The sequence below is a fragment of the Vigna angularis genome, chromosome 3 (assembly GCF_016808095.1).
Source record: "Vigna angularis cultivar LongXiaoDou No.4 chromosome 3, ASM1680809v1, whole genome shotgun sequence".
Classification (NCBI taxonomy): Eukaryota; Viridiplantae; Streptophyta; class Magnoliopsida; order Fabales; family Fabaceae; genus Vigna; species Vigna angularis.
Window position 1 is genome coordinate 22,880,076 of NC_068972.1, and position 26,557 is coordinate 22,906,632.

Here is a 26,557-nt window from a genome sequence, read left to right on the forward strand (position 1 = left end):
CGTTTATCTTCAGATTAATGATTGATACAAACATCAAAATTGTAGGGTTTGTGTAGAACGTATCAATGTATTTATTTGTGAGAAAAATATTTATAAATAAATCACTTTTGTAAATGTAAGTTTTTGTTAGATATGAAAAGATAGCACGTGGAGAGAGATGTGTGGATGAAAAGAAAATGTTTATTAAAGTGAATTAGAATGAAAACTAAAAGATAAAATGTTTGATTTGATTTTTATGGACCATACAGAAAAACTCTCTTTGAAAAATAAATATATAAATAAATAGATAGATAGATATGGAGTGAGAATTTATATGCATGGAAAAACTTATCATACATAAGAATAACAAAAGTCATGGATATTTATTTATTGATTTAATTGAAATAGTTACAATTTCACCTATCTCACATTCTCATTGTTTAAATAAAGAGTTTAAATCACGATGAGTTATTTTTTAATAAGTAAATATTTAATTTAGAACATTGGGCGTATTTATATAAAAAGAAATATTTACAATATGACGGTTTAAAGTTATATTTTTATATTTAAAAGATTAAGTATGTCATTCTTGAACATAAAATTTGAATTGATTGTTATTTTTATTTTAAATTTTAATTTATTTTAGTTAAAAATAAATAAATATAATCTTTTTAACTTATAAAACAGGTAAACAATTTAAACGTTAATTTAAAATGTCATTTAATATGCTAAAAAGGTTATAATATAATTAAGAAAGTTATAATATAATTAAGTTAAGATAATTATATCTATTATTTTTTAAATTTTAAAACTAAATTATATGAAAGTGTGAGACTAAAATGTTTTAAAGTTTGATATAGAAGTAAATTTTAATTTTATATCAAAATTTAAAATTTAAAATATATTTAATTCTAAATTAAATAATTTTCGGAAAAATGTTTAAATATGAATCTATAAATGTATTAAAGAAGGGTTGATTTTTTAAAATAATAATCCATTAAATATCGATTTTTTATAATATAATAGGTGAGTTATTATGAATTTATACGAGTATGTTTATTTATTTTGTGTGCACTATTATATACAAATACAACATATGCACTGTTTTTTTCTTTAAAATAAATAAATTATTTAGGCTAGTAAATAATTAAGATTGAGCAAAAGCTAAAAGAAATTGAAACTCTCATATATCTTCGAATGAAGACAAACAATTAAACTCCATCAAATCTTATGATTTGGTGCAATAATTTTAATGAATTCCACTTGCATGTATGTTGTAGTAGGTTACATTTTAAATAAAAAGTATTAATAATTAACGAGAAAATAATGATTAAGATAAGAAATAGTGATATTATTTGCAAAATTCACTCTTTTTTTAAGTAAGTTTATGTTTAACTATGTTAAGACACTAGATTTTTGAAATATAACTTAATTGTAAAAAAATTATTATGAAAAAAAGAAGATAATAAATATCAATAAACTATCTTTAATTTCAGTTCAACATGAATAACTACTAGAAAGTTACAATTTGATACTATTGTCGCATCTATTTCGTTTCGTCTAAAAAAATCTACAATTTCATAATATAATATATAATGAGCCATTTACATGTTATGTATGATATATTTATTAGCAACTTATCTTTCAAGTTTCTTTTTTATTTTTCCTAAATTCTATTTTATATAAGCTCAGTCAAAAAAAGTTTCACTCACTTAAAATTGATATATAGACTAAGTAACATATGTAAGATAAAATGTTTTGTATGTTTTTATATTTGGCATATAATGATATGAATTATTTATAACATAATAATATAAATATAAAATAAATATTTCTTGTTTAGATTTATAGAAATTTTTTGTTATGTATACACTACACCTCTAATATTTTTTTGTATATATTAATTTGGCCAGAAAACATAGCCTTCTTACAATATATTTAATGTCTTGACATATAAGAACAAACAAACAAAAGTATAAAGTCCTCCAACAATTTAAAATACATTTGATTGTCTTGACAAAGAAGACCAAACAATTTAAGGTATCAAAAAAATTTCTAAGAATACCTATAGAACCTCTAAAACACCAATATCAATTGATACATGCTATGGAAATTTTATAGAGAATATATTATCACCATAACCCTTCAAAAATATATTTTTACTTGTCAAATGTTAATTTTACAAGCAAGACTACTGTAAAAATTTGAGAAAGTGAATGCTAACTTATTAAGTCGAAACAGATATCTATCACTCCTTAACAACATTATAAACAATAATTTCAACCAAAAAATCTTATTATCACCAAAAATGTGAAACTGGTATACATAAGAAAAAATAACAATTGTATTGAGGAAAAAAAACAAGATTAGACTGTTTCACAAGTCTTTTGAGATAAAACTATAAATTTGGCACTGCAGATGTTTCACCAATTACAAATTGTATTGAAACACAAGTAATACCAGATAAATCCATGTCAATTCATCATATTCTAACCCCATTGGATGCTAAATGAAAATCTTAAGTACAGTACATATGCATAAATCTATAGTTCAGAAATATAAAAAAACTCAGAGTGAAACAAACCGTGAACACTTGACAAACTAGAATTCAAAATAGAAATTAACATACTCTTTTATCTTGGACTGAAAAACTTGCAGTTTAAAAATTTGCATCTAAAGATTGAACAAGTTCAGAGGTGGAGTAGCAAACAGTGGACTATAATGTTTTCCAATGCAGACATGGGTCATGATTTGGGTTGGTCTCCATACTCATAGCACGATTGTTCCACAGTTCTTGTGAAAGTTCTTGTTTTCATCTCTTTTTAGTGGATGAAATGAGATTTGCTCAAGGCATCAAAGGACCGAGGATGGTCCTCCTCCCACCCACCCACTCTTTCCATTACACGTTTCATTATTCATTATGATTAAGTACACACCAGACAAAACTCATTTCTCTTTTCCATCTTGGACTTTGGTATCAACTTTTGGAGGCGAATCTAACGTTCAACCCAACACAAATGAAAATAATTCTAACAAAATCCACACAATAATTCACACTCTTCATCTTTTAAACCACTTGTGTATATGTTACTTTATCTCCTACACTTCACCGTTCGTGGTGGTTCCGGATGCTAAGATCTATAAGGCCAGAAAACAGTGTCATATTCAGCCATTATCATAGTTCTTTCAACCTTATTCTTTGTCATCAAGATAGTCCTTGGAACGACAAAAAGAAACTGGAAAACATGAGTTTTTATTTTTGAGCAAACCTGTCAGCCAAAAAACATTCCTTTGAAGACCACAATGAACCAAAACCACTTGTGATATTAAACAGGATGCAGTATATATAGCTTCTTCCCAAAGCAAAATCTAACTTAAAACAAGCATTACATTTATATAACATACAAGTTCATAACAGGATGGGATTTCCTCCAGTTCCCATTCAATATGTTATACAACAAAAATCAAATGCATCCACTGAACCAAAGTGATCAACCAAGCAATATCCTATAGAGGTTGAAAAAGTCAAATAGGGTTCGTTTGAGATTCAGCCCAACACCACTAATGAACTGAACTCTGCCACTTCAATCTGCCGAGACTGATTTATGCTACCCTTCAGACGACAAGAGCAGATAACATGACGCAGTAGTCTACCAGTCACACAAAGCTCAGATTTACCACCATGATGTTATGACAGTGAGTAACACTACATAACTATATAATAACTACACACCACCACTATAAAGTAGGGAAAGAGAAAAAGATAAGATACAAAAATAGAAAAAAAAAAGAGAGATTACCCAGCTGAAATGTCAGGCTTTTAGTTATGTATGGGATCCTGTAAGTAAGGTTAAGTAGTATATTAACAGTTAGAATTGACGAAGTTCTTTATCTCCTCCATGAGGATATAGAAATGATCATTATTTGGCAAGAAGTAGAAACCGATAGTTGCCTCCTTAAGGTAAAGAAGTTTGACATCTTGGTCACAATTCTTCAGACCTTCCACATATTCCAATTGCCAATCTTGGAGAAGATCCAAACCAGCCACACAAACAAGACTTTTGGGCAACTTGAGACCTGCAAGATTTTTACCCTTGGGACCAAAGGGGTTACAAGCTGGATGATCTCTATCTGCTCCTTCTGGAAGAAAAGCTCTCCAATACCAATCACGGTCTTGCAGCCTCACAAAGTACTTTCCATCCAGTTTCTTCTCTGACTCAGTTCGCTTCTCCCCACCAAACAGTGGGTGGAGAAGAATATTGCCTAGCACTTCAATATCTTCTTCAGCAGCTCTCACAGCCACATGATGAGCAATGTTACCACCAGAACTATCGCCCGCCAAGTACACATGAACCTTGGAATCCTTTCCACACTGAAGCCACTTCCTGGACTTAACCCACTTGAGGGCTGCCCAGCCATCATCATAGGCACATGGATAACGGTGCTCTGGCGATCGCCTGTAGTTTACAGAAACCACCACAGCCTTGCAAAGGCTCACAAGGCGGCGGCAGAAAGTGTCATAGATAGCACTGTTAGCAGATGAATGAGAGAAGCTTCCACCATGGAAGAAAATTATAACAGGAATGATCTCTGTGGTGCTCAGGGGCTTCTCCAGCTCTATTATGTTGCACCTAGTCTCCTTTTGAGGAGCTACTTGATACACCCTATTGAATAGACCGGTGTTTCTATCAACATGATCAAAAGAGAATACCCCATCAACAGGAATTGCGTTGGCCGGGACCTTGCGGTCGAGGAATTCCGCCAACTCTCGATTGAACGTTCCATCAGAACGTCTTAGTAGATTGTAAGCAAGCTTGAAATTGGAGATAAGCACCCAAGTATTGAGTGGAACAACACTCTACAAAAAGATTGAAAATATTATTAGAAGTTAGAACCTTATCCAAATCAACTAACACTGTAGTGAAAATAAAAAAGAGACTCTTGATTGATTCCTCTATTCAGGTAACTAGGTCACTGAGCTGAAAGCTTCTCTCCTTAATTAGATAACGCGGGCACCAGGCAAAAAGTATCATAACACTATTAGCAGATCAACAAGAGAAAAGCTGACAAATTAGACCAGAACCAACGATTACAAAAGGGTACGAGCCTTACAAATCTTCAGGAAAAAAAAAAGAGGAATTTTCGACTTGCGCCACCAAATCAAACTCCAATTTCCCAACTTTCCAGAAAAAGAAACAAGAGGCCTACATGGACGAAATACAAAGTACAAGAAAAAACCTAAACAATCCCAAAAACAGCATCCTCCTAATCGCACGGGTACCATGATTATTAACCAAACCCAGAAAGGTAATAAAAGAGACAGAGACAACCCTCTGTAACTGAGATACGTTTTCAGTCATTGGCCTTTCAATTGAAGCCAAAGATTAAAATTTTCCCCAAAAATCAACAACACCCCTCGTCACGCAATCAGCATAAAAAAACCAAAGAAGTCACAGAAACATATACAACCAGGCACAGATAAAATAGAAAGTTAAAAAAAAAAAATAAAGAAAAAAAGATGGATGTTATGTTACCTTAGATTCACTGAGGTTGACTTCATCAGTGCCAGTCATCTCTGTTTTCACCTCCCTTACCACTACACCGAAGACGCTAAAACCGAATCGACTAAAAAAGCAACAGTGATCCTCAAGTCACGATGCCCAACCTCTTAAGCCGCCTCATAACATCGAAAAGCGGTTAAAGAAATAGAAAAGCTCTCACCTTGGGCAAAAAAAGAAAGAACAAACGGTGGTGGGTAACGAGTAACGGGTTATGGCTCCCTTTGGATTGATTTGTCGGTTAAAGAAAGAAAAGGAGAGTTTGAAGTGTGGGAAAAGAGAGAAAACAGAGTGAGGAAGGCAGAGAGATCAGAATAAGAGGAAGAGGAAAAGAACGATGAGAAGGAGAGTGGTGAAGAGAGAAAGAGAAGAGAGAGAGAAGGGAGAGAATGAAGAAGGAGGAAGAGAGTCAAACGCAAAGGAACGACGGGGATGGACGGAGACGAAAGAGACGACAAAGCTGGCGGCCGAATTAAACTGTTGAAATGGGACCCACCATTTAAATATATGAGGAGAAAATAATAATGGGGTGTTTTTTAATTGGTTGTGGCGTTTGGGAAAAATCATTTCAGTCGCTATTTTTCTTTTATCCCTTCTCCCTGTTTTGTCTGTATGCTGGTGTATTGAGAGCCAGAGAGAAATGACTTGTGACGTACAAGCTTCTGTACACAACCTTTCTTGATGGCTATTGACAACCCCGTTTTGGCCTTGTTTACATACGTCTCTCTTCTCTTCTCTTCTCTTAAACTTTTTCTTTTTTTCTTTTTTTCTTTTTTTCTTTTAAACAAAATATTTAAATAAACAACAACACCAACCTTATCAACGTTTGTAATATCGAAAAAAATACCTTTTTTCTCGCAGATGCAAGGGACGTCTACGTTGCCAATTTTAGAAGCCCAACCATTTTCTATAAACAACCAGATCAAAAGAATATTATCCAATATTCTTAGTCTTTGGTTTAGGAAGAAAAGGTAATGAGAAAAAAGTTACATCTTCTTTTAATTTATTTCACTTAGTAAACAGACACATATTATATATATATATATATAGACATAAATCAAAATACAAATTACTTTTTTTTTCTGAATTGTTGTATTTCAAGAAAATAAAAACAATTTGGTTTTAGAATATAATTTTAGATGCATTTTTTAATTTTAATAGTGATAATTAAAAAAAAGCTTCTCTGATTCGTCTTCTTGTGGAGGACTCTTCCGGAGCTGCTCCCTTTTTGTCGTGTGCTGTATAGCTTTTTTTTTTGTGGGCTTTTAGCCACGTATTTAATAAAAACAATTAAATGATAATATTTTAAATTGACCTAGTAATTTATGTATGATGTACTCTTTTATATGCCCTTTAAAGTCTTGTTCACTTGACTGGATTTGAGGAAAAGTAATTGAGGGGATTTAAAAATAAATTTTTTTGTTGATTATTTGAGGGAATTTAGAGCTAAATGAGATTGGATTTGGAAGTAAATTTTTTTAATCTGTCACGTCAATGAATTTTTTTAATTCTCACAAACTTTACTTCCAAATTTATTCTCAGTTACTTCCAAATTGACTCAAATATCCTCTCAAATCCGCTCAATTACTCTCTCTCAAATCCACTTAAGTGAACAAGCCCTAACAGAATTATATCATGAACCGTCTCTTATTTATATTTTATGCTTTTAGAATTATATAATTGAATTAAACATTATATTTTCAAATCCTGTAGTGGTAAGTTTCTAAAATTTTGTTTTGAAAATTAAAATTGGAAATAATATTGAAATATTACTGATGATGCATAGTTCTACGTTAAGAGCATATGCAACACATATCTTAATTAGGATAAGATCATATCTAACTTGAGTTGTTGGAACAATGTAAGAGGAAAAGAAAAACGTGGTTGCTTATCTAGCACAAGACATTGGAGAAATGAATAGACATTTTTCAAATTTATATATTCTTATTTTTAATATTTTTTTTTTATTTTTCTCCAATTAAAATTAAGGACTTATATAAATTCTTACTATAAAAAAAATTGTGAGATGAGAAAATTTAGATTGTTCAATCTAAATGCCATATACTACATTATAAAACCTTTTGAATTATAATATCTAAAAGTATTTTTTTTTCATAAAAAAAAATTGAAAGTGGCTTTCAGATTTCATAATTTAGAAGTTATTTTTTAACCTTTAGATTGTATAATATATTGATATTGAAAAAGAACTTTAAAATTTCAATATGTTTTGATGATGTTAGAAGCTATTGATGAAGATTCAAGTTTTTGATAGATAATTAAAAGTGTTGATGAATAATTAAGCCTAATATTTTAGTTTTCTTTATTTGTCATACAAGTTACTAAGACACTCCATATTACACAGTTTTAAAGATTTTTTTATGCAAAAAATTACCTTTGTATTATACTAGAACACTTTATTTATTAAGTTAATTCATGATAACACATAAACAAGGATGATGGTGAGGATGAGTAGAAAAAAGAAAAGGGGCGACACAGCAAAGTGGGCAATTTTGTCTTTTAAGCACCACTAAAGGTGCACATGGAAACTATGAGGGGAAAGAAAGAAATGAGCAATTATATACCAAACCCCATGGGGTTTCTATTTGATTCCCCTTTATACTTTTCACACCTCCAATTTCTTTCAAAACTTTGTATAATACCTAAACTAGCCCTTCCTTTACTTCTTCCAACACTTTCACACTCATATTTTGCCCACCCAGACCAAGAAACAGGTAACAAACCAAATGCTATATGAGAAAAAGTAACGAAGGATAAAAAAACTCACTTAGAAGACAATGAAAATAAGAAAGAGACAGTTTCGTAGAAGAAAAAAAGGAAAATAGATTATATATAAATGTGATGAGATTGTAGAGAGAAGGTGATGTATTTAAAAGAAGGACCTCTGTATGAGAATAAATATGAGGGTGCGAAGAGAACAAAAGTAGTACAAATAGCAGCACCATGAACAAAACCTTTTTAATGGATGATAATAATTAAAAGAAGGTTTAATCATTTTCGAGGTTCCTAATCTTGCTTAGAAGTCTCAATTAGGTTTTTAGTTTTTTTTTTCTCAATTGGATCTTTATTTTTGAAAAATTAAAGCAATTAGGTCATTGTTGTTAGTTCCGTACTAACACCGTTAAAAAAGGTGACACGTGTTAGTTTCTGGTTTTTTTTTTAATTTTTTATTATTTTTCATTATTTTATTATTATTTTTATTTATTTTAATTTTTTTTAAAATAAATTTTAAAAATGTCACGTGTCAAACTGATATTGTGCCACATGGCAATAATAGTGTGACATGACACTGATAGTGCTACGTGTCATTGTTAGGCTACGTGTCATTGCATTAGTCTCAATTTGGTTACTTATTTTTATTGTGTCTCAATTTGAATCTTGTATTTTTATTTTGTCTCAATTTAGTCTTAATTTTAAATATTAAATAATTTTGTCCCTCCTCAAATTCAAAGAAAATTTAAATTGTATATAAATCTTAACAAATATTTTTATTAAAATTGATATTTTTATTAAATATTTTTAACAAGATTAAGTTTAATTATATTTATATTTACTTAATTATATAAATGTTAGTTATGTTATTTAAATATACCAATAAGGGTTCAAAAAAAGAGTAACATAACATGCTGGTATGAATTTTCGTGGAGAAAGTTTCCATGGAAGATCATGAAAGAAGAAACTACTTTTAATTACCGCTTTCACGAAAATTTGCTCTAATTTTTTATTTAAAGAAAATGAAATTTCACATCAATAATTTGTTCAATGAGCTAAATCGTTTCGAAAATTCACACCACCATATTATGTCATTGGTTTCTTTTAACTCTTAGGTATATTTAAAGAACATAATTAACCTTTAAATAATTAATTAAATAAAATATAAACAAACTTAATCTTGTTAAAAATATTTAATAAAAATATCAATTTTAATAAATATTTGTTAAGATTTATATACAATTTAAATTTTGTTTGAATGTGGGGAGGGACAAAATTGTTTAATTTTTAAAATTAGGATTAAATTGAGACAAAATAAAAATAGAGAGACCAAATTGAAACAAAATAAAAATACAAAGACCAAACTGAGACTAATGCAATGACATGTGGTCTAACAGTGACACGTGGAACTGTTAGTGCCATGTCACACTGTCATTGCCACGTGGCACAATATCAGTTTGACACGTGACATTTTTATTTTATTTTTTTAAAATTAAAAATAAATAAAAAATAAAAATAAAAAAAAAAAAAATTAATTCAAAAATTCAAAAACACCAAGAACTGACACGTGACACATCTTTAACGGTTGGTATGAAACTAACGCTAATGACCTAATTGCTTTAATTTTTCGAAAATAGAGACCCAATTGAGAAAAAAAAAACTAAGAACCTAATTGAGATTTCTCAACAAAATTAGGAACCTCGAAAATGATTAAACCTTAAAAGAAAAAAAGAGAGAACAATTAAGTGATAATTAATTTCTCTGTCTGTCATGAGAGAACTTATCTTGAAAAAATTGTTGTAAGTGTTTATTCAAAATTATATTTCTTCCATTAAAATCATACATTGAGATTTAAACCACTATTTTAAAGATAGAATTTTCTTCAACACTATTTTATTAACATGTGAAGAATATAGCACCTCAATTATGTAACTTAAGTATATTAGAACACAATATTTCTTCCTCATTTTTCAAAAAATTAAAAAATATACATATATATATATATATATATATAATAATGTTACTTTAAGTATTGTAACATCATATTTTAATAGTATAATGTTATTAAAATAAAATGTTACATAGATGATAATAGAACAAATAAATAGAACTAAAACTTTCACAAAGACAAGATCTTCACCTATAAAATCATCTGACTTTCCCTCTATTTTACCCTTATCGCTCGTCAGATCAACTGAAAAGATGTCTCCTTCCTAAGCTCACACCGATTAAGGTGATCATGTAAAAGAGAAAATAACATATAGACAGACAATACAAAGTAAAGGTAAGCTAGAGATACAAAGACAATTCATATATTATCTTCGTAATTCAAACATTAAACGTAAATCAAACATAACAATCCAATCATCCTAAACATGCCAAGACCTAAACAAGACTATCCGGATACAGTATGAATGTCAAACTATTGGTAGTCTATGCACTTGTAGTGGTAATACAACTAGCTCAATCCAAGCTACCCTATAAGGTTAGTCCATTTCAGTTGCCTATGGTTATGATCAAATCCTATAGATAAGAACCTCCCGCTACTCTCACCACATGACTCACCCCTCTCTACTTAGAATAAATGACCATTAGAGTGTCAAAATAAACCACAAGTTCAAAGCTCCATACATTCATAACAACAATACAGGGCACAACCATGTAACCTCTCCACGAGTCATGGAATTACGTCCATTAACCATTCACATGATCAACCATAAATTCATCATTTTCATCATATATCACACATAATCATATACATAGATATACTTCATATAACATATCAAAACTCATATAAAACCATTTCAACTTCATCAAGGAAACCAAAACAGTGCTTAAGAAAAACACAGAAAAACCCGAAATTGAAAAACTCAAAAACTAGCTAAGGGGCGCTCAACGCTGGTGTTGAGATTATTGATAGGGGGAGCACAAGATTAGTTGAACCCACAATCTCTGTGATATCTGTTTTTGATGATGACAACATGTAACATCCCAAAAATATAGCTGTAAACTATACTTAAGAGTTCTTACATTTACAATAAAATAGAACAGTTACAAGAAATAAAGTTAACTTACAGTTATCCTAAAATAACCATAAATTAAAAACTTTACAGAAACCTATATTAATACAAATCATAAGAGCAAACCGATCGGTCATACAAGAGGTGTATCAACCGAACGATTGTACAAACAGTGTATTACACCGAACGGTCCTATATTAAAAGTAAAAATAAAACAAATACAAGACCGAACGGTCTTACTCTTAACTGAAACCCTCCTCTCCTGCCAGCGCCAGCTCCAGAATATCTTCTTCATACTCTGCTCATACCCAAAAGGGTGATCATTGCAAGGACAAGGACGACCGAACGGACAACATGACAAGACAGGAAAATAAGGGTAAGCTAGTGTAATTTAATTAACTATGTAAGCATACAATTCATACCAACATATAAACAATCATACATCTACCGAACTCATATAAGCATCTTATACCCGACCACTTTTCACTCTGACTGTCCGGACTGTATAAATTATGTAGCTACGACGTTCTTGCACTCGTGGAAAGGTAATCTGGAAAACCATCAGAATTACCATAGCTGGAAACCCAAGCCGCCAGAGGAGGTTAGCCCTTCATCCTTGTAGCTGGAAACCCAAGTCTACACATGAGTTTAGTCTGATAACTGGAACCCCAAGCTATACGCAACCAGGTCTCTTGCTATTCTCACCACATGCGCCATCATTCTCTACTTGAGACTCGGTGACCATTAGAATGTCAAGATGAACGACAGCTTAGTCTGACCATATTCATACTTTACAATTCCATAATCATTTCTGAGATATTCCTCCTTGGAACACTCGTTCATATCCATATAATACAATCACATCATACTATAATGCCATCATACTACTTCATATCAATACTATTCCATTCATATCATATTTTAAATACCATACCTCATTAACAACATATTTCCTCATCTATAACACCTTTAAATAACTTCAAACCGAACAGTAGCACAAACATCACCATTGAGCACAACTGACTCGGAAATATCAACACTTATTATGAACAAAACCTGACGGTAGAACACCTCCTATGACCGTACGAGATATGGTTTCCCTATGGTGAACATGACCGAACGAGATATTGTTTCCTTATGGTGAACATGACCGAACGGGATATTGTTTCCCTATGGTGAACATGACCAAACGGTATATTGTTTCCCTATGGTGAACATGACCAAACGGTATATTGTTTCCCTATGGTGAACATGACCGAACGTTAAACCCCTGAACCCTTTTTAACTTACACCGAACACTATTGGCTTACGCCGAATGCTACTGGCTAAGACAGAACACTATCACCTTGAACCGAACCCTTACAATTTATACCGAACGCTATGTACAATACTGAGTTCTCTTCAGAAGTTCGAGTACTAGTACAAACCGAACACTCTTCAAGAAGTCGAGTGTCAGTACCAACCGAACACTCTTCGAGAGACCGAGTGTCAGTACAGACCGAGCACTCTTCAGAAGTCCAAGTGTCAGTACAAACCGAGCACTCTTTAAGAAACCGATGCACTAGACTGATGGATTTTTCCTTACGTTTTAAGCAATCGGCGAGACATACTTAGGGTAAGCAAACTGCACATTTTCAACATTGGCCTTTGATGCACTAGAGCTTTGTTCTAATAATCAAATGGATTCCTTACACCCTATAATTGATGGAAAAACATATTTAGAATTAAAACAAAGTACTCCTTTGATCATTAAACTCAAAACTAGGTGCACTCAACCGTTTGACAACTCCAAAAGTGCTCAAACTCAAATATACCCTTTATAACTCAAAACTCTGCAAACGAAAGGCATGAACAAGTTTGGATGGACTCAATAACACACCTCAAGACTTCAGTCTCCTCACACCCTCTCTATTTTCAATTTCCACTATCTAAAACCCCTATAATGTACTAACATTTGCTATGGAACTCAACTTATTAAACAATTACCACTTCCACATTAGATTTTACTTATTTCAATTTCTAGACAAGTCACATATAACCTAATAACAACCTAAAACTTCTGATTTTCCCTTCCAACCCTTATCTCACAAACTCACCTACCAAAACCTCATTTTTAACCCCAAAACCTACACTTTGACAATTCAAAACTCCATAACTTCATAACCAATTTCAGACATCAAATACCATTTCACAACATACAATTTCATGACCACGATAACATCTCAATTTCATCCCATCAGAAACCAATCATCAAATAACCAAATATACTCATTTGATTGCACTAACAATTGCATAAATATTGAAATTATAACTACAACAATTTCACATACATACAAAAACTAAAATTACCCAACAAACATAATTTTAGGTTAAACATCTAGCTTCCCTTACCACACAAGGAACTATCAAGCTCTAAGAATGTCTCGCCGATTGCTTAAAACATAAGGAAATTCTAGAAACACTTGCGAAACATCAAATTGAGAACATATTGAGTCGATAGTACTTCAGATTACCATAAAGCACATGCGATGAGGGATCACTACCTATGATTTCAGATTAGGAACGAATGAGAAAAATGTGTGAAAACTTACTTGCTCTATGCTAGAAATTGATCGGATAGATGTGGAGATTACTTCGTTGTGATCTCTTAGGAGCTTCCTGATCATCAAACAAATGATCGATGAGTTAGAATTTTTAGAGAGAAGACAAATACCTCTAGAAAAATAGTTTCTAGAGAAATAATACGTTTGAAAATAATGAAAATTGTTTATAACAAAACTTTATAATAAAACCATTTAATATTAAAATAACCGAGTCTCACTAGTTTTAAACTACCATAACTTATAAAATACCATTTTCTAAGGTTTTACAAATATTACTTATACATACTATACATATTTCACATCATCTCTCATCATAAAAAAGTGACATAATCATGTATATACAATCAAATCTTAATTCACTAATATTTAAATAAAAGAATATTAAGAAACATAGATACAAAATACATGAAGGTATACATATGTTTATTGACAAAAATAATTTTTTCAATATTATTTTATTGATAGATTTTAGAATTTAAATTACCAAATGAATATTTTTTCTTCAATAAGATCTATTGATAAATTATAATTGTATTACCGATATAGATTTTTATCATTAAATTTCATCATTAATTTATAATTTCAATTACCAACAAAAATATTTGTTGGTAAATTAAGCGACAAATGTTCAGTTGAGTTTGATGAGATTTTTTATATATTAAAAGGAGATGAATGCGAAGAAGAAGAAAAGAAGAAGAGGAGGAGGAAAAGAAGAAGGAGAATGTTGAAGTTGTTGGCAACAAAGGAGGTGTGGCGGCTCAGTACTTATGTGGAGGTGCGATGGTCACGAATGTGCATGATATATAATGGCTACCAGATTATAGGAGGAGGAAAAGAAGGAAAAGGAAGAGAAAGAAGAGGTGAGAGAGAAAGAGGATGAGTCAAAGATGACAATGATGGATGTGCGACAAGGAAGAGAGGAAGAAGAAAAAAAAGGAAGAAGAAGACCAATAACATTTTTTATCAATGAATATTTACTAATTAATATATATATATATATATATATATATATATATATATATATATATATATCGATGAATTTGTTATTATTGATAATTATATATAAATTTGTCAATAAAATTTATTGACGGTCACTCCATAATAAATTATATATCAACACATTTTTCTTATTATTAATAATTCATCAATAAACTTAAATTATTAACAAAAGTTTCCTATTATTAATAATTTTTGTTTGTTAATAATATACTATTTTTATAGTAATTTTGTTAAGTAAATTTAAACTCGTTAAACTAATTTAATTAATTAAATTATCTATTAGCCTTGAGTTTAAATTGATTGAGCAAAATTTCAATTGGTAAGTGCGTTTGACATAATTTGATGAGCGATTCATCATTAACTATAAATTTTGCACAAGTTACCAAAAAGTGTTTCAATCATAGTTTATCAACTCTAACCAATTTTATGCCTCAAATATTTAAAAAATCAATACATGGATATTCAACACTCACTTTCATTCAAAAGAAATCACTAGAGTGAATCAAACACATTCTACATCCTACTTAATCAAATTACTGATATACTTAATATAGATCTCTTCAACGAAAACAACAATTTAATTATATATATATATATATATATATATATATATATATATATATATATATATATATATATATATTACTCAAATTAATATTACATTAATATTAAGTTTTTGGTTTTCGGATATATTTTCTGATAGCTTAACTTTTTAAGAAAATTATCAAAACAAATTACCCCACATAAATTTTAAAACTTAAGTTCGTAAAAACAATAATTCAAGTACTTTTAGTTTTTTTTAGAAAGATCCTTTTGTCAACTTTGATTTAAATAACTTTAAAATTAAAAAAATATTTTTTGCTAGATAAAATGCACTTCTGTACTATGGTTAAAATTAACCATGAGATATAAACTTTATAAATTTTTCTTAAGATTTCAACTTCATATATTTTATCATAATTCCACAATTATTTTATAACTAATAACTTCATATATTTTATCATAATTCCACAATTATTTTTTAACTAATAGTTATTCATAACCTATGATGACATTATTCTGGACATTCTTTTGTTCAAGTACATCAAGTTTGCAACCTCTAATCAATGGAAGAACTAGTGATCTTTATAGGAGAAATTATCTCTATCCGGCTTGACATATGGGTTGGTCAATTTTATTTATTTATGTTGGTTTCATAAGACATTATTAGATCGAGCTTTCAACCTTTAAAGCTCTAACACTAAGAAAGAGAAAAGTGTAAAAAATTGACTTGATTATTCATATAATAGATTGTGTGTTTATACACACACATTGCAATAGAATTGTAATCCTATAATAAAGCTAACATTCATTACAATGAACAATATAAGGAAATAATTTATCACCATAACTATAACGATAACTATACATTATAGATAATCAAGTCATGGCATAATATCAAGGATATTGATTCTAATTATTAGAATCATAACCTAGTCTAACTAAAATCATATACAAAAGCATAGGGAAAAACTCAAACCTATGCTAAAACAACAAACAACCATTGTCCTATAAACGATATAACTAAACCAAAACAAAAATTAGAGAGTTCTTACTACCAAAATAATAATCTAAACTAATAATAAGACAATGATACTAAACCACTTCAAATATAGTTTATTATCTCAAGATTAGTTAAAATATTATCATAATGATTATCTTTAAGATAAATGTGAGAGATCTTAAAATCTATATCATCACAATTTTTAATGTTGTTCGTCCATCTTTCTCAAAGAGCCCAATGTACACATGAAGGGGAAAAATATTGATAAACCAAAATAGGATCATATACAAAAGCACAACAACCAAATCAAACTCTTTTTAAAAAACAAAGAGCCATTGTCCCACAAATGATATAACTAAACCAAAGCAAAAATTAGAAAATTGATGCTTAAGATGGAAAAAGAAATCTAAACTAATAATAAGATAATGAGCTAAACAACTTAAAATATAGTTTATTATCAATCTCAATATTAGTTAGAATATTGACACAACAATTTCTTTTTCAATAAATGTGAGAAATCTTAAAGTCGATATCATCATAATTTTTAATTCATTTCATTCATATTCCTTAAAGATTCCAAGGTACACAACGAGGATAGTAAAAATCTTGATTAACCAAGGTAGGGTTACTTTTTAACCACAAACGTCTGTAGTTAGCAATTGCTAAAATAAAAATCACATGCTTCACATAAAAGGATTTTCAATACCAAGACAAAGGTAGAAATTATCAATGTAATGTTCACAAGTTCCTCTAAAATAGTGCCATAAACAACATGATGCAAATACATTTTAGTAGTTTCATTAGTGTTGGTTTTAACCTAACCAACTTCAAACAATTGAGATCTTGTAAGATATAAAAAAGCTTCAAAATAATAGTTAAGTCAATAAAGTTATTATTCATACTTTTTTCAGAAGAATTACTTGATAATTTGATGTGCCATTAAATAATATATGATTGATTCTAAATTTAAGTCTTGTTACTCTCCAAATAATATATGTAACATCTATTATCGAATATCTTGAATCATAGGGTTACTTGTGGTCCTAAGAAATAGTGTAGTATCACAAGGAGATAGTAAACTCATACCTAAAAAATCTTGTTAAAGCATAAACCATAGTAGTTTAACAACAACAAAAAGAATATCCAAAGTATTCTCCTCATGTTGTTTACACAAAAAAGTATGAAGCATTGTTAGATATTTCAAGGGATGATTCACAATGAATATTTAACATCATTAAAACATGAGTCAAACCATATAAAAGTTTATGACACAACATTTAACTCAAAATTTTAAGACAATAAGTTTGTCGATTTTCTTTATATATTATTCAATTTTTTCATTTTTATTCAATGTGAGATTGAAACACACACTTGGATTCCTAACAAATTCTCCTTCAAATATAAATATCTTCTACACATTGTTAGGAATTCAAGTAAATTTTAATCACACATTAAATAAAAATGAAAAATAAAGCAATATATTAAAAAAACAAATTTATTTTTCTAAAGTTTAGTTAGAATAGGTATTAGCCCAAAGTTTAGCTGAAATAGGTATTAACCTCATGTATACCTTAATTCATGATTCTAAAAAAACTTTTAGATAAACATATCTTATTGAATGTATGGCATTTTGTGATGAAAATTGTGTAATATTAAGTTTCTCAGGATGTTATAAAAAAGTATTTCTAAATACTTTTTACTTTTGGAAAATGTCCGTTATTTTGAATATCTTTTATTCCATGTTAATGTAGTAAAAAGATATTTCACATGAAAATTACTATTTAACTACACTCCAACTTCCATTCTATTTTTATTTTTCTTTTACTTTCAAAATTCTAAAAATTCCGAAAATATAAAAAGAAATAGCTAGATATATTTCGAGTGATGTGTGGGAATAACATTTCAATTACAACCCCGTAACGTTAAACAATCGAGGCATAGAAAAAAAATTAATCAATGACTGATATGATAATAAAACCGAGCTTCTCGCGTCCTTGCTACTACTTTATTAATCGAAGTTCATTAATTGGCCAAAATTTCAATGAGAAAACGTGTGAATGGGATTCACTCAGATGCTAGATGTTTTAAAATAAAGGGTTAAATATGTTTTTAGTTCCTAAACTATCAAGCCATTTTAGTTTCAGTCCCTCTTTCAAACTATAGTACACTTTGATCCTTGTCCTTAAGGAAACTATAATTTTTCGTCCTCGAAAACTAACAGCGTTAAATTTAACATGATGTGGCTAACGGAATGCTACGTGTACACTTAAAAATTTGGACTCTTTTCACAGCAATGACCAGCTCTTCTTTTTATTCTTCGTCACCAACAACCAAGCTGCATTTCAACTTCCTCTATCTTCCTCTCTCTCCTGTTAAAAGGCATCACATTTGCTTCTCTCATCTTAAAAACATTTCCATCACATTACCTCCAACCATAAACACACACACCTCTTCAAAACCCCATTAATTCATCTACAACCAAAACCCTAAACTGCGCCCGACACTGAGTCAATCATGCTTCTCTCCCTTTGAACCTCTTCAATACTCAGCCGCTCAACACCCAGAATGACTAAACACTCATCCAGAGCGTCTCGCTCGTGGAAGCGACTCGAGCCGATCTCACTGAAGCTCTTTAGGGTATCGTCGATGGCGCCGTCGTGCGAGTAGAACGAGAGCGAAACCCTCCTTATCAAACCGTAGCGGCTCACGGCGTCAAGTGGGATCATGTTGCAAATCAGCACGTGCCGCATCTTGTCCTCCGGTCGCGACATCGCAAGTTGAATTGCATTCTCTTCCCGGTCCACAATGGCGGGCCCTATGCGTCCCACGGCGGAGGAGGGTGGTGTGATCGAAAAATGCTCAATCCAATGGATGATCTCATCAACCGTGGAAAAGTACTCAGCGGGATTGTTAGGAGGGTTGAAGAGAGAAGTGGATTGGCGTGAAGGCTCGTCAGAGAGGGATGTGTCGACAAGAATCACTTTCTTCGCGGCTTCGAAGCGGTCGAGTTCTTCGGCAAAAATCCTAATCCCCACTCTAGCTTCTATCTCTGTTAGAGCTCTTATTGCTATCAGTATCACCCCATCCACGACGTTCCATCATTGCCTTGTGAAAATTGTTGCTTTGGAAATGTTGAGGTATTGCAAACTTGTCAGGGCTACGTTCACTGTTAGGACCAGAAACATATTACTACACTATGTTTCATTCTCTTTAAGAAAAAAAGTAAGGGAGAAAAAGTTATCTACGTGGCTTGGTTTTGTTTAGCCAAAAGCATTCAAAAACATATCTAAGAGAAAGAATATGAAAGCTTGAGTTTGCACCGATATGAAGACCAATTCTGTGACTTTAAAGTTGATTTCACACATTTTGATGTGAGCATGCATTCAGAAATCAATCACTTTAACTTTAATGAGAGAAGAGAACCACCATTTCCAGCTTAATGCAAAATCTCACACATAAGAAATAACACTTCAACATTATGAATATGGGTTCCTTTGTGAATTGCTTTCGTTGCTACTTTCTGACCTTGTTTTCACACCTACGTATTAATATATTACTCTGTTTAATGCACTCACAACCATGGAACTCTATAGATTTGAAATCTGAGGTGCACATTCAGGTTTTGTTGTCTAGCTGCAACATCTTTATAATAGAGCATCCTAGTTTAGAAAGTAATTTGGAAAATTAATTATTTTTCTTTTATATTATTACAGATAAGCAAGGGGGCAATAACAGGTCAAAAATCTTGATTATTAGCTTCATTCGTCTATCATCATATCACAATATTCAAACTGAGGACACACTGAATCCAGACCTTCCTACTATCCTATTAATCACAATTCTACAAATTACTGGTGAAGGGAGCGGGTCCATTGAGGGAGTCGTTCGGTGGGGAAGACGTATTTGACGAGGGAGAGGCGGTCGACAACAGCAATGGCGGAGGCAAGGGTGCTGGGGGAGAACAGGGAGAAGAGGGTTGGGCGAGGTCGTGGGAGTGGCAGTGGTGGATCCAGGCATTGGCAGAAGAGGGGTCGTCAAAGTCGAAGAGCTTGGAGATTAGGGTTGGGAAGGCGCAGGCAGATGCTATTTGGGGAGGGTTGTTGGCGGATTAAATGGCAGAGGATAGTTCTACGATTTGGAGAGGGAATCGAAGGTGTAGGAGGAGTGAGGGTGCATGGCGCAGTTTAGGGTTTTGGTTGCAGATGAATTAATGGGGTTTTGAAGAGGTGTGTGTGTTTATGGTTGGAGGTAATGTGATGGAAATGTTTTTAAGATGAGAGAAGAAAATGCGATGCCTTTTAACAGGAGAGAAAGAGGAAGAGAGAGGAAGTTGAAATGCAGCTTGGTCGTTGATGAATAAGAATAAAAAGAAGAAGAGTTGGTCGTTGCTGTGAAAAGAGTCCAAATTTTTAAGTGTACACGTAGCATTCCGTTAGCCACATCATGTTAAATTTAACGCTGTTAATTTTTGAGGACGAAAAATTATAGTTTCCTTAAGGACAAGGATCAAAGTGTACTATAGTTTGAAAGAGGGAATAAAACTAAAATCGCTTGATAGTTTAAGGACTAAAAACATATTTAACCCTAAAATAAATAGTACAATATTTGGAAAAATAACATTATTGGCTAATATAACACTAATTATAAAATTTGGTTCATACAGTTTCCATTTCATTTAGATGAAACATATCATTGGGATTTGCAAATTTGTTCATAACTATTTAAAAGAAAACATAACTACTTCAAGGAAAATATCTTTTTAACAACTTTTTTTGACAACTTTTTTACAACAACTTATGTGGTAACTTGTGATTGGTCCATTTCAAATATACAGACCAATAAAATAGTGACACATAGTCTGTTGTCAAAAAGTTGTTAAAAAAAGTTGTTAAAATATCACGATCCTTTGGCCAGGTGTATTAAAAAAGAATGTTTATATATAGAGAGAAGAACAAAAGGATGTATAAAGCTGTAAACAAGCAAATTCTGTAGAAACGACAATAAAGTGAAAGGGTTTGGCACCTAGAGACAATGAAGTGCAGTCATTAGAAACGGTTTAACACTTAACAACTATAAAAATCATCTGTCGAATAAAAAAAATTTCACACAAATCACTTGCATATCCAGTTATCCCTTCAAACTGCTGAATGCTAATTTCAACTCGTGTCCGAAAATAACGGAGAAAAATTGCAAATGGATTGGTTACTTAGTCATGTTCATATATGATATGGTTCTTCAAGAGATAGCCATGGCTTCCCTATCATTCTTCTGTAGCTTTCCACGTCTTGCACATCAGGTTCATCTTGAAACATATTCTTCTCGTTTTTTTGCTATAGGAGTAATGTTTGGTTTAGACGCTGTCATACCTGTATTAGCAAGCAAGTCCAAGGAATATTTTCTTTGGCAAACATGAACGCCTTAATGTGATCTAGCTATCTCAAGACCAAGGAAATATTTAGCCTTTCCTGGAACTTTCATTTTGAAAGTCTTATGAAGAAAATCCTTGATATATGATCTCATGCATGATATCACCAATGAGGAGAATATCATCCACATAAACAAGTAATGCAAGAAAAGTGGTATTAGTGTTTCTAACGAAAAGAGAGTGATCAGAGTTGGTCTGAACAAAACCTATATGTTGTAAACAGGAGTTCAATTTAGCAAACCACTGTCTAATAGTTTGTTTTAACTCATAAGGATTTGTTCAAACGGCAAACCTGATTTGCTTTGAAATGAAGAAGACCTTGTGGCAAGCTCATATACATTTCCTCGTTTAAATCACCGTGCGAAAACGCATTGTTGACATCCAATTGTTCAAGATGCCAACCTTTTACAACAGTGAGTGCTAGGAGAACACGAACCAAGTGAATTTTGCCACAAGTGAGTAGGTTTCTTGATAGTCAATTCCCTTTTGTTATGTATATCATTTCACTACTAGCCCTGTTTTGTGCCTTTCAACCTCTCCATTGGCTCTATATTTGATTTATAGACCCGTTTACATCCGATTGGTTTCTTGTTGGGAGGTAAATCAACTATATTCCACATGTTGTTGCTTTGAAGTGCCTTAAGTTCAGCCTGCATGGCCTCTTTCCATTTTGGGAATAAAACAACTTCCTCATAATTTCTTGGTTCCGTTTTTGAGAATATGGAAAGAGAAAAATGTAAGTGATTAGAAGATAACATTTTATAGGATATCACAGAGTTTAAGGGATACTTGATCTTCCTGTCTTTGGAAGATGAGGTTTCGTTAATTTGATGGTCATAGTCTTGCAGATAGATTGGTAACTTGTGTTTTCTGTTAGATCTTTTAAGATCTTGTGCTTCAACATTGGTGTCAACAACATTATTCTCTTCTACGTCTGTCCTGGTTTGCTGATAAGGAAAAGGATCTAAGAGATCGTTATGATCCTCTTCCTCTTCTTGATCATCATCCTTTTTGATAGGAAAGTAGAGACCAATAAAGCTAAACTCGTTGAAGGCAACATTACGAGATATCATGATTTCTCTAGTTTTGACATCTAAGACTATGCAGCCTTTAGTACCAATTTTATATCCCAGAAAGATACATTTACGTGAGCGAGGGTCAAGCTTGCTTCGTTTATTTTCATTTACATGCATATAAATGATACATCCGAAAACTTTCAAGTAAGAAATGTCAGGTTTCGTGCCATGAAAAACTTTGTAAGGGCTTCTATTGTTCAAAACAGAAGTTGGTAATCTATTTATTAGGTGTGTCGCATGATTAACAACATAGGACAAGAAACTTTAGGCAACTTAGTTTGAAACATGAGACAACATACCACATTCAAGACATGTCGGTGCTTACGTTCTGCCACTGCATTCTGCTCGGGAGTATCTACACAAGTGTTCTGATGTAAAATCCCATTTATATCATAGAATTCCTTATAGTTAAATTCTTGTCCATTATCCTTTCTAATTATTTTGATAGATTTGTTAAACTGATTATGGAAAAAAGCAAAAAAGTTGGATATACGAGTTCTAGTCTCGCTCTTGTTTTTCATGTGGTAAATCCATGTGTGCCTATTGTAGTCGTCAATAACAGTAAGGAAATACCTACGTTCGTGTATGGATGGTTTGTTTATGGGACCCCATATGTCCATGTGAACCATATAAAAAAATATCTTTGGTATGAGAGGAACTCTTGGGAAATTGAAGCTTACGTTGTTTTCCCATAAATCATCTTCAAGGAAATCTCACCCTGTATCTGACGGGAAACACGAGAGAAAACAAGTTTATATCCTGATGTGAGCGGGGATTGACCCGCCGCTCTGACACCATATTAGGCTTTATGCAGAAGCATCTTTAACGTTTGGAAGTCTGTTGCGTGAAAGTAAACAATATCACTTTGAAACCATAAAACTGAGAAAAAAACACATGAATGAAAAAATTCTCTCTTCATTCAATTACTTTGAAACTAAAGTGTAGTAGGATATATATTGTCAGACCCGTTAAAAACACACCCCAAAACCCTTTTTAGTGGAAGCCAAGTGTCGAGAAGACAGTTAGAATTTCAGAGAGTGGAAAACAGGTGGCTACAAGGAATTGGACGTTCGGTTTTGGTTGGTAGAAGTAAAATTTGAGTTTCAAAAGTTTACGCAATTCTCTGCATGCAACCATCTTCCTCTCTGATTTCTGAAACACCATTTTCTCCTCCTTCTCTCTAAAAGATCTTCCTTCTCTCTACAAAATCTCACCCTTTCTCTTCTCCGATCACCATTCAGGCACCGTAGAAGCACTTCCGGCGTCAAGAGCTTCCAGTTAAACCGTTCGGTTTGTGAAGCTGAGCTGGTAAGTTCTTCTCTTCACTTAGTCGTGCGTTTTCTTTTACATGCAAACCAAGTTATGGTTTCATGTGTTGATCGCTCCTCTAAAATGAGAGGTTCTGATAGTGTTTTGGTTTTACTTGGTTTAGTTGGAAAATTGTCGAGCGTTGAGGGTAGAAGGACTGGTAGTGGTGAAACGGTACTCTGTCTCAGTGAACGTTCGGTCACGCTAGAGGTAAGGGAAGCTTATATAATTTAATTGTATGTTCGTTTTTACGTTCGTTGCTAATGAATGCATGTTTGTTGAGTGGCGGAATGTATATGAAGTATGATTGTTCATATGTTTTGACTATATGAAGTATGATTATTTATTATGATATGGATGTTTGAGTTTATGAAAATAGATGTTGAGAGATGAATTGATATAAAGAATTCTAGTATGAAATTTCCCTATGAAAGTGTACGTTCGTCACTGAATGGTCCTTGACCGTTCGGTTTTTCTAGTGAACTTGGTTGGAATTGGATTCTTTCATTTGGGAAGAATCCTAGTTGAGGACGAGCGTCTTCGTTTTGTAATACTGTGCATGAGCGTTCGGCCAAGCGTAGTTATTCCTTGGTATTCGGTTATAAACGTAAGTATATCTATATGTATTTGTATATTTTCGTTTGTTCTTAAACACTACTCAAAATGGTATCTTATTATATTTATCAAGCCTTTCTACTATAAGTTTAGTAGTGCTCGGTCTTACACCAAACGCTCGTACTGAGTAGTGCTCGGTCTTACACCAAGCGCTCGTACTGAGTAGTGCTCGGTCTTCCACCAAGCGCTCGTGCTGAGTAAGTGATTGGTCTTACACCAAGTACTCATTCTCCTTTCTGAAAAATATATATACATATATATGAACGTTAGTTCAAACTCAATAGGGTTCGCCCTTTTCGGTGCTCGGTCTTCGACTGACATTCTGATTGTTCTTGATGTTTAACTCATTCAAAAGCTAAGTATATTTATTGACGTTCGGTTTATTCACCTGATTCAATTCTTTACCTGTATTTGAGGTTTTCACAATGTCTGTCTTAAATTGGTTTCAGCCTAGAGTCTTAGTATTCGACCTAGGCCTATTAGCGTTCGGTCTAACTCGGGAGTTAGTTCATTCAATTGGCTCACCTAGTAAATAAACGTTTGATTCCTAATCGTTCTTGCGAACTATTATGTTAATCACTCCCTTTCTTAAAACCAATGATTCCATCTCTCGGTTTGATCCGTTTGGAACTGGAGACCTTTGGTCTCACTTCAAGCGTTCGGTCTGGTTCAAGGTTGATGTTTAACGTTCGGTATTTGGTATCCTTAGTGATCTTTGTACGAAGGGTTTAATTGAGATTATTAATAATGAAAGATGAAAAGAATATGATATGGATGAAATATTTTGGATTATGGACGAGCGTTCCGGGGAGGAATAGCTCATGAATGTATATTGGAATTTGTAAAGTATGAATGTGGGCATGCTAAGCTGGCGGTTCATCCTGATGTTCCGTGATTACTCGTCCTCACGTAGAGGAGGGTAAGTCATGTGTGGGAACGGCAGGAGGTCCTAGTCCTTATGGTTAATTTGGACAGATAGGACTAACCTCGGGTGGCAGCTGTTGAGGGTATCCCAGTTACTACATCACTCGGGTGCACGAACATCGTAGCTACACAAAATTCATACAGTCCGGACAGTCAGTCTAGTATTAGGCTTTGCATGAACGAGTGATGAATTATCTTGTTTGGTTGATTGTGTGAAATATATGTTTATACATGAATTGAATTACATAAGCTTACCCTATGTTTCCTGTCTTGTCTGTTTTGTACGTTCGGTTGTCTTTCCGTTGCAATGATCATCCATGTGGATGTGAGCAGAAGGAGACGAGCTGCTGGAAGAAGCGCTAGAAGAAGAAAATTTAGTTGAGGTAGAAATAAAGACCGAACAGTAGAACCGTTCGGTCAATATTATTAGTTTAGTTTTAAGATGATCGTTCGATCATCTTTTCCCTCTTATTTTGTAGAACCGTTCGGTATAGTCTTTTGTAAACCGTTCGATCGGGTTTGCTTATGTTGTTCGGTTTTAGTTTTCTTGTTTCTCTGTAAGGCCGTTCGGCCACAAGCGTACGTTCGGCCACAAGCGTACGTTCTTTATTTTGTAAGACTGGTCTGTAATATTATTAATTGTGATAATTCTATTATATGATTTTGATACTGTATTTTTGGGATGTTATATATATATATATATATATATATATATATATATATATATATATATATATATAAAATAGGCCCATGCACATAAAACACAACGAAACGTAA

At 32.3% G+C, this 26,557-nt stretch overlaps 1 protein-coding gene across 1 annotated transcript; it reads right to left on the reverse strand.

The window, feature by feature from the left end:
- Positions 1 to 3,349: 3,349 nt before the first annotated feature.
- LOC108324117 (gibberellin receptor GID1B) lies at positions 3,350 to 6,153 on the reverse strand. Its single transcript, XM_052875448.1, has 3 exons — positions 5,701 to 6,153; positions 5,514 to 5,604; positions 3,350 to 4,837 (listed from the first exon to the last, which is right to left on the reverse strand). Exons 2-3 carry the CDS (start codon positions 5,550 to 5,552, stop codon positions 3,842 to 3,844), a joined length of 1,035 nt encoding a protein of 344 aa, XP_052731408.1. The 5' UTR covers positions 5,553 to 5,604; positions 5,701 to 6,153; the 3' UTR covers positions 3,350 to 3,841.
- Positions 6,154 to 26,557: the final 20,404 nt, after the last annotated feature.

Excerpts from the sequence above, each read along its gene's own strand:
- LOC108324117 (XM_052875448.1), bottom strand. The coding sequence starts at position 5,552 with ATGACTGGCACTGATGAAGTCAACCTCAGTGAATCTAAG. Across the intron at positions 4,838-5,513 it reads TCAACCTCAGTGAATCTAAG|AGTGTTGTTCCACTCAATAC; the intron begins GTAACATAACAT and ends ATCTTTTTGTAG.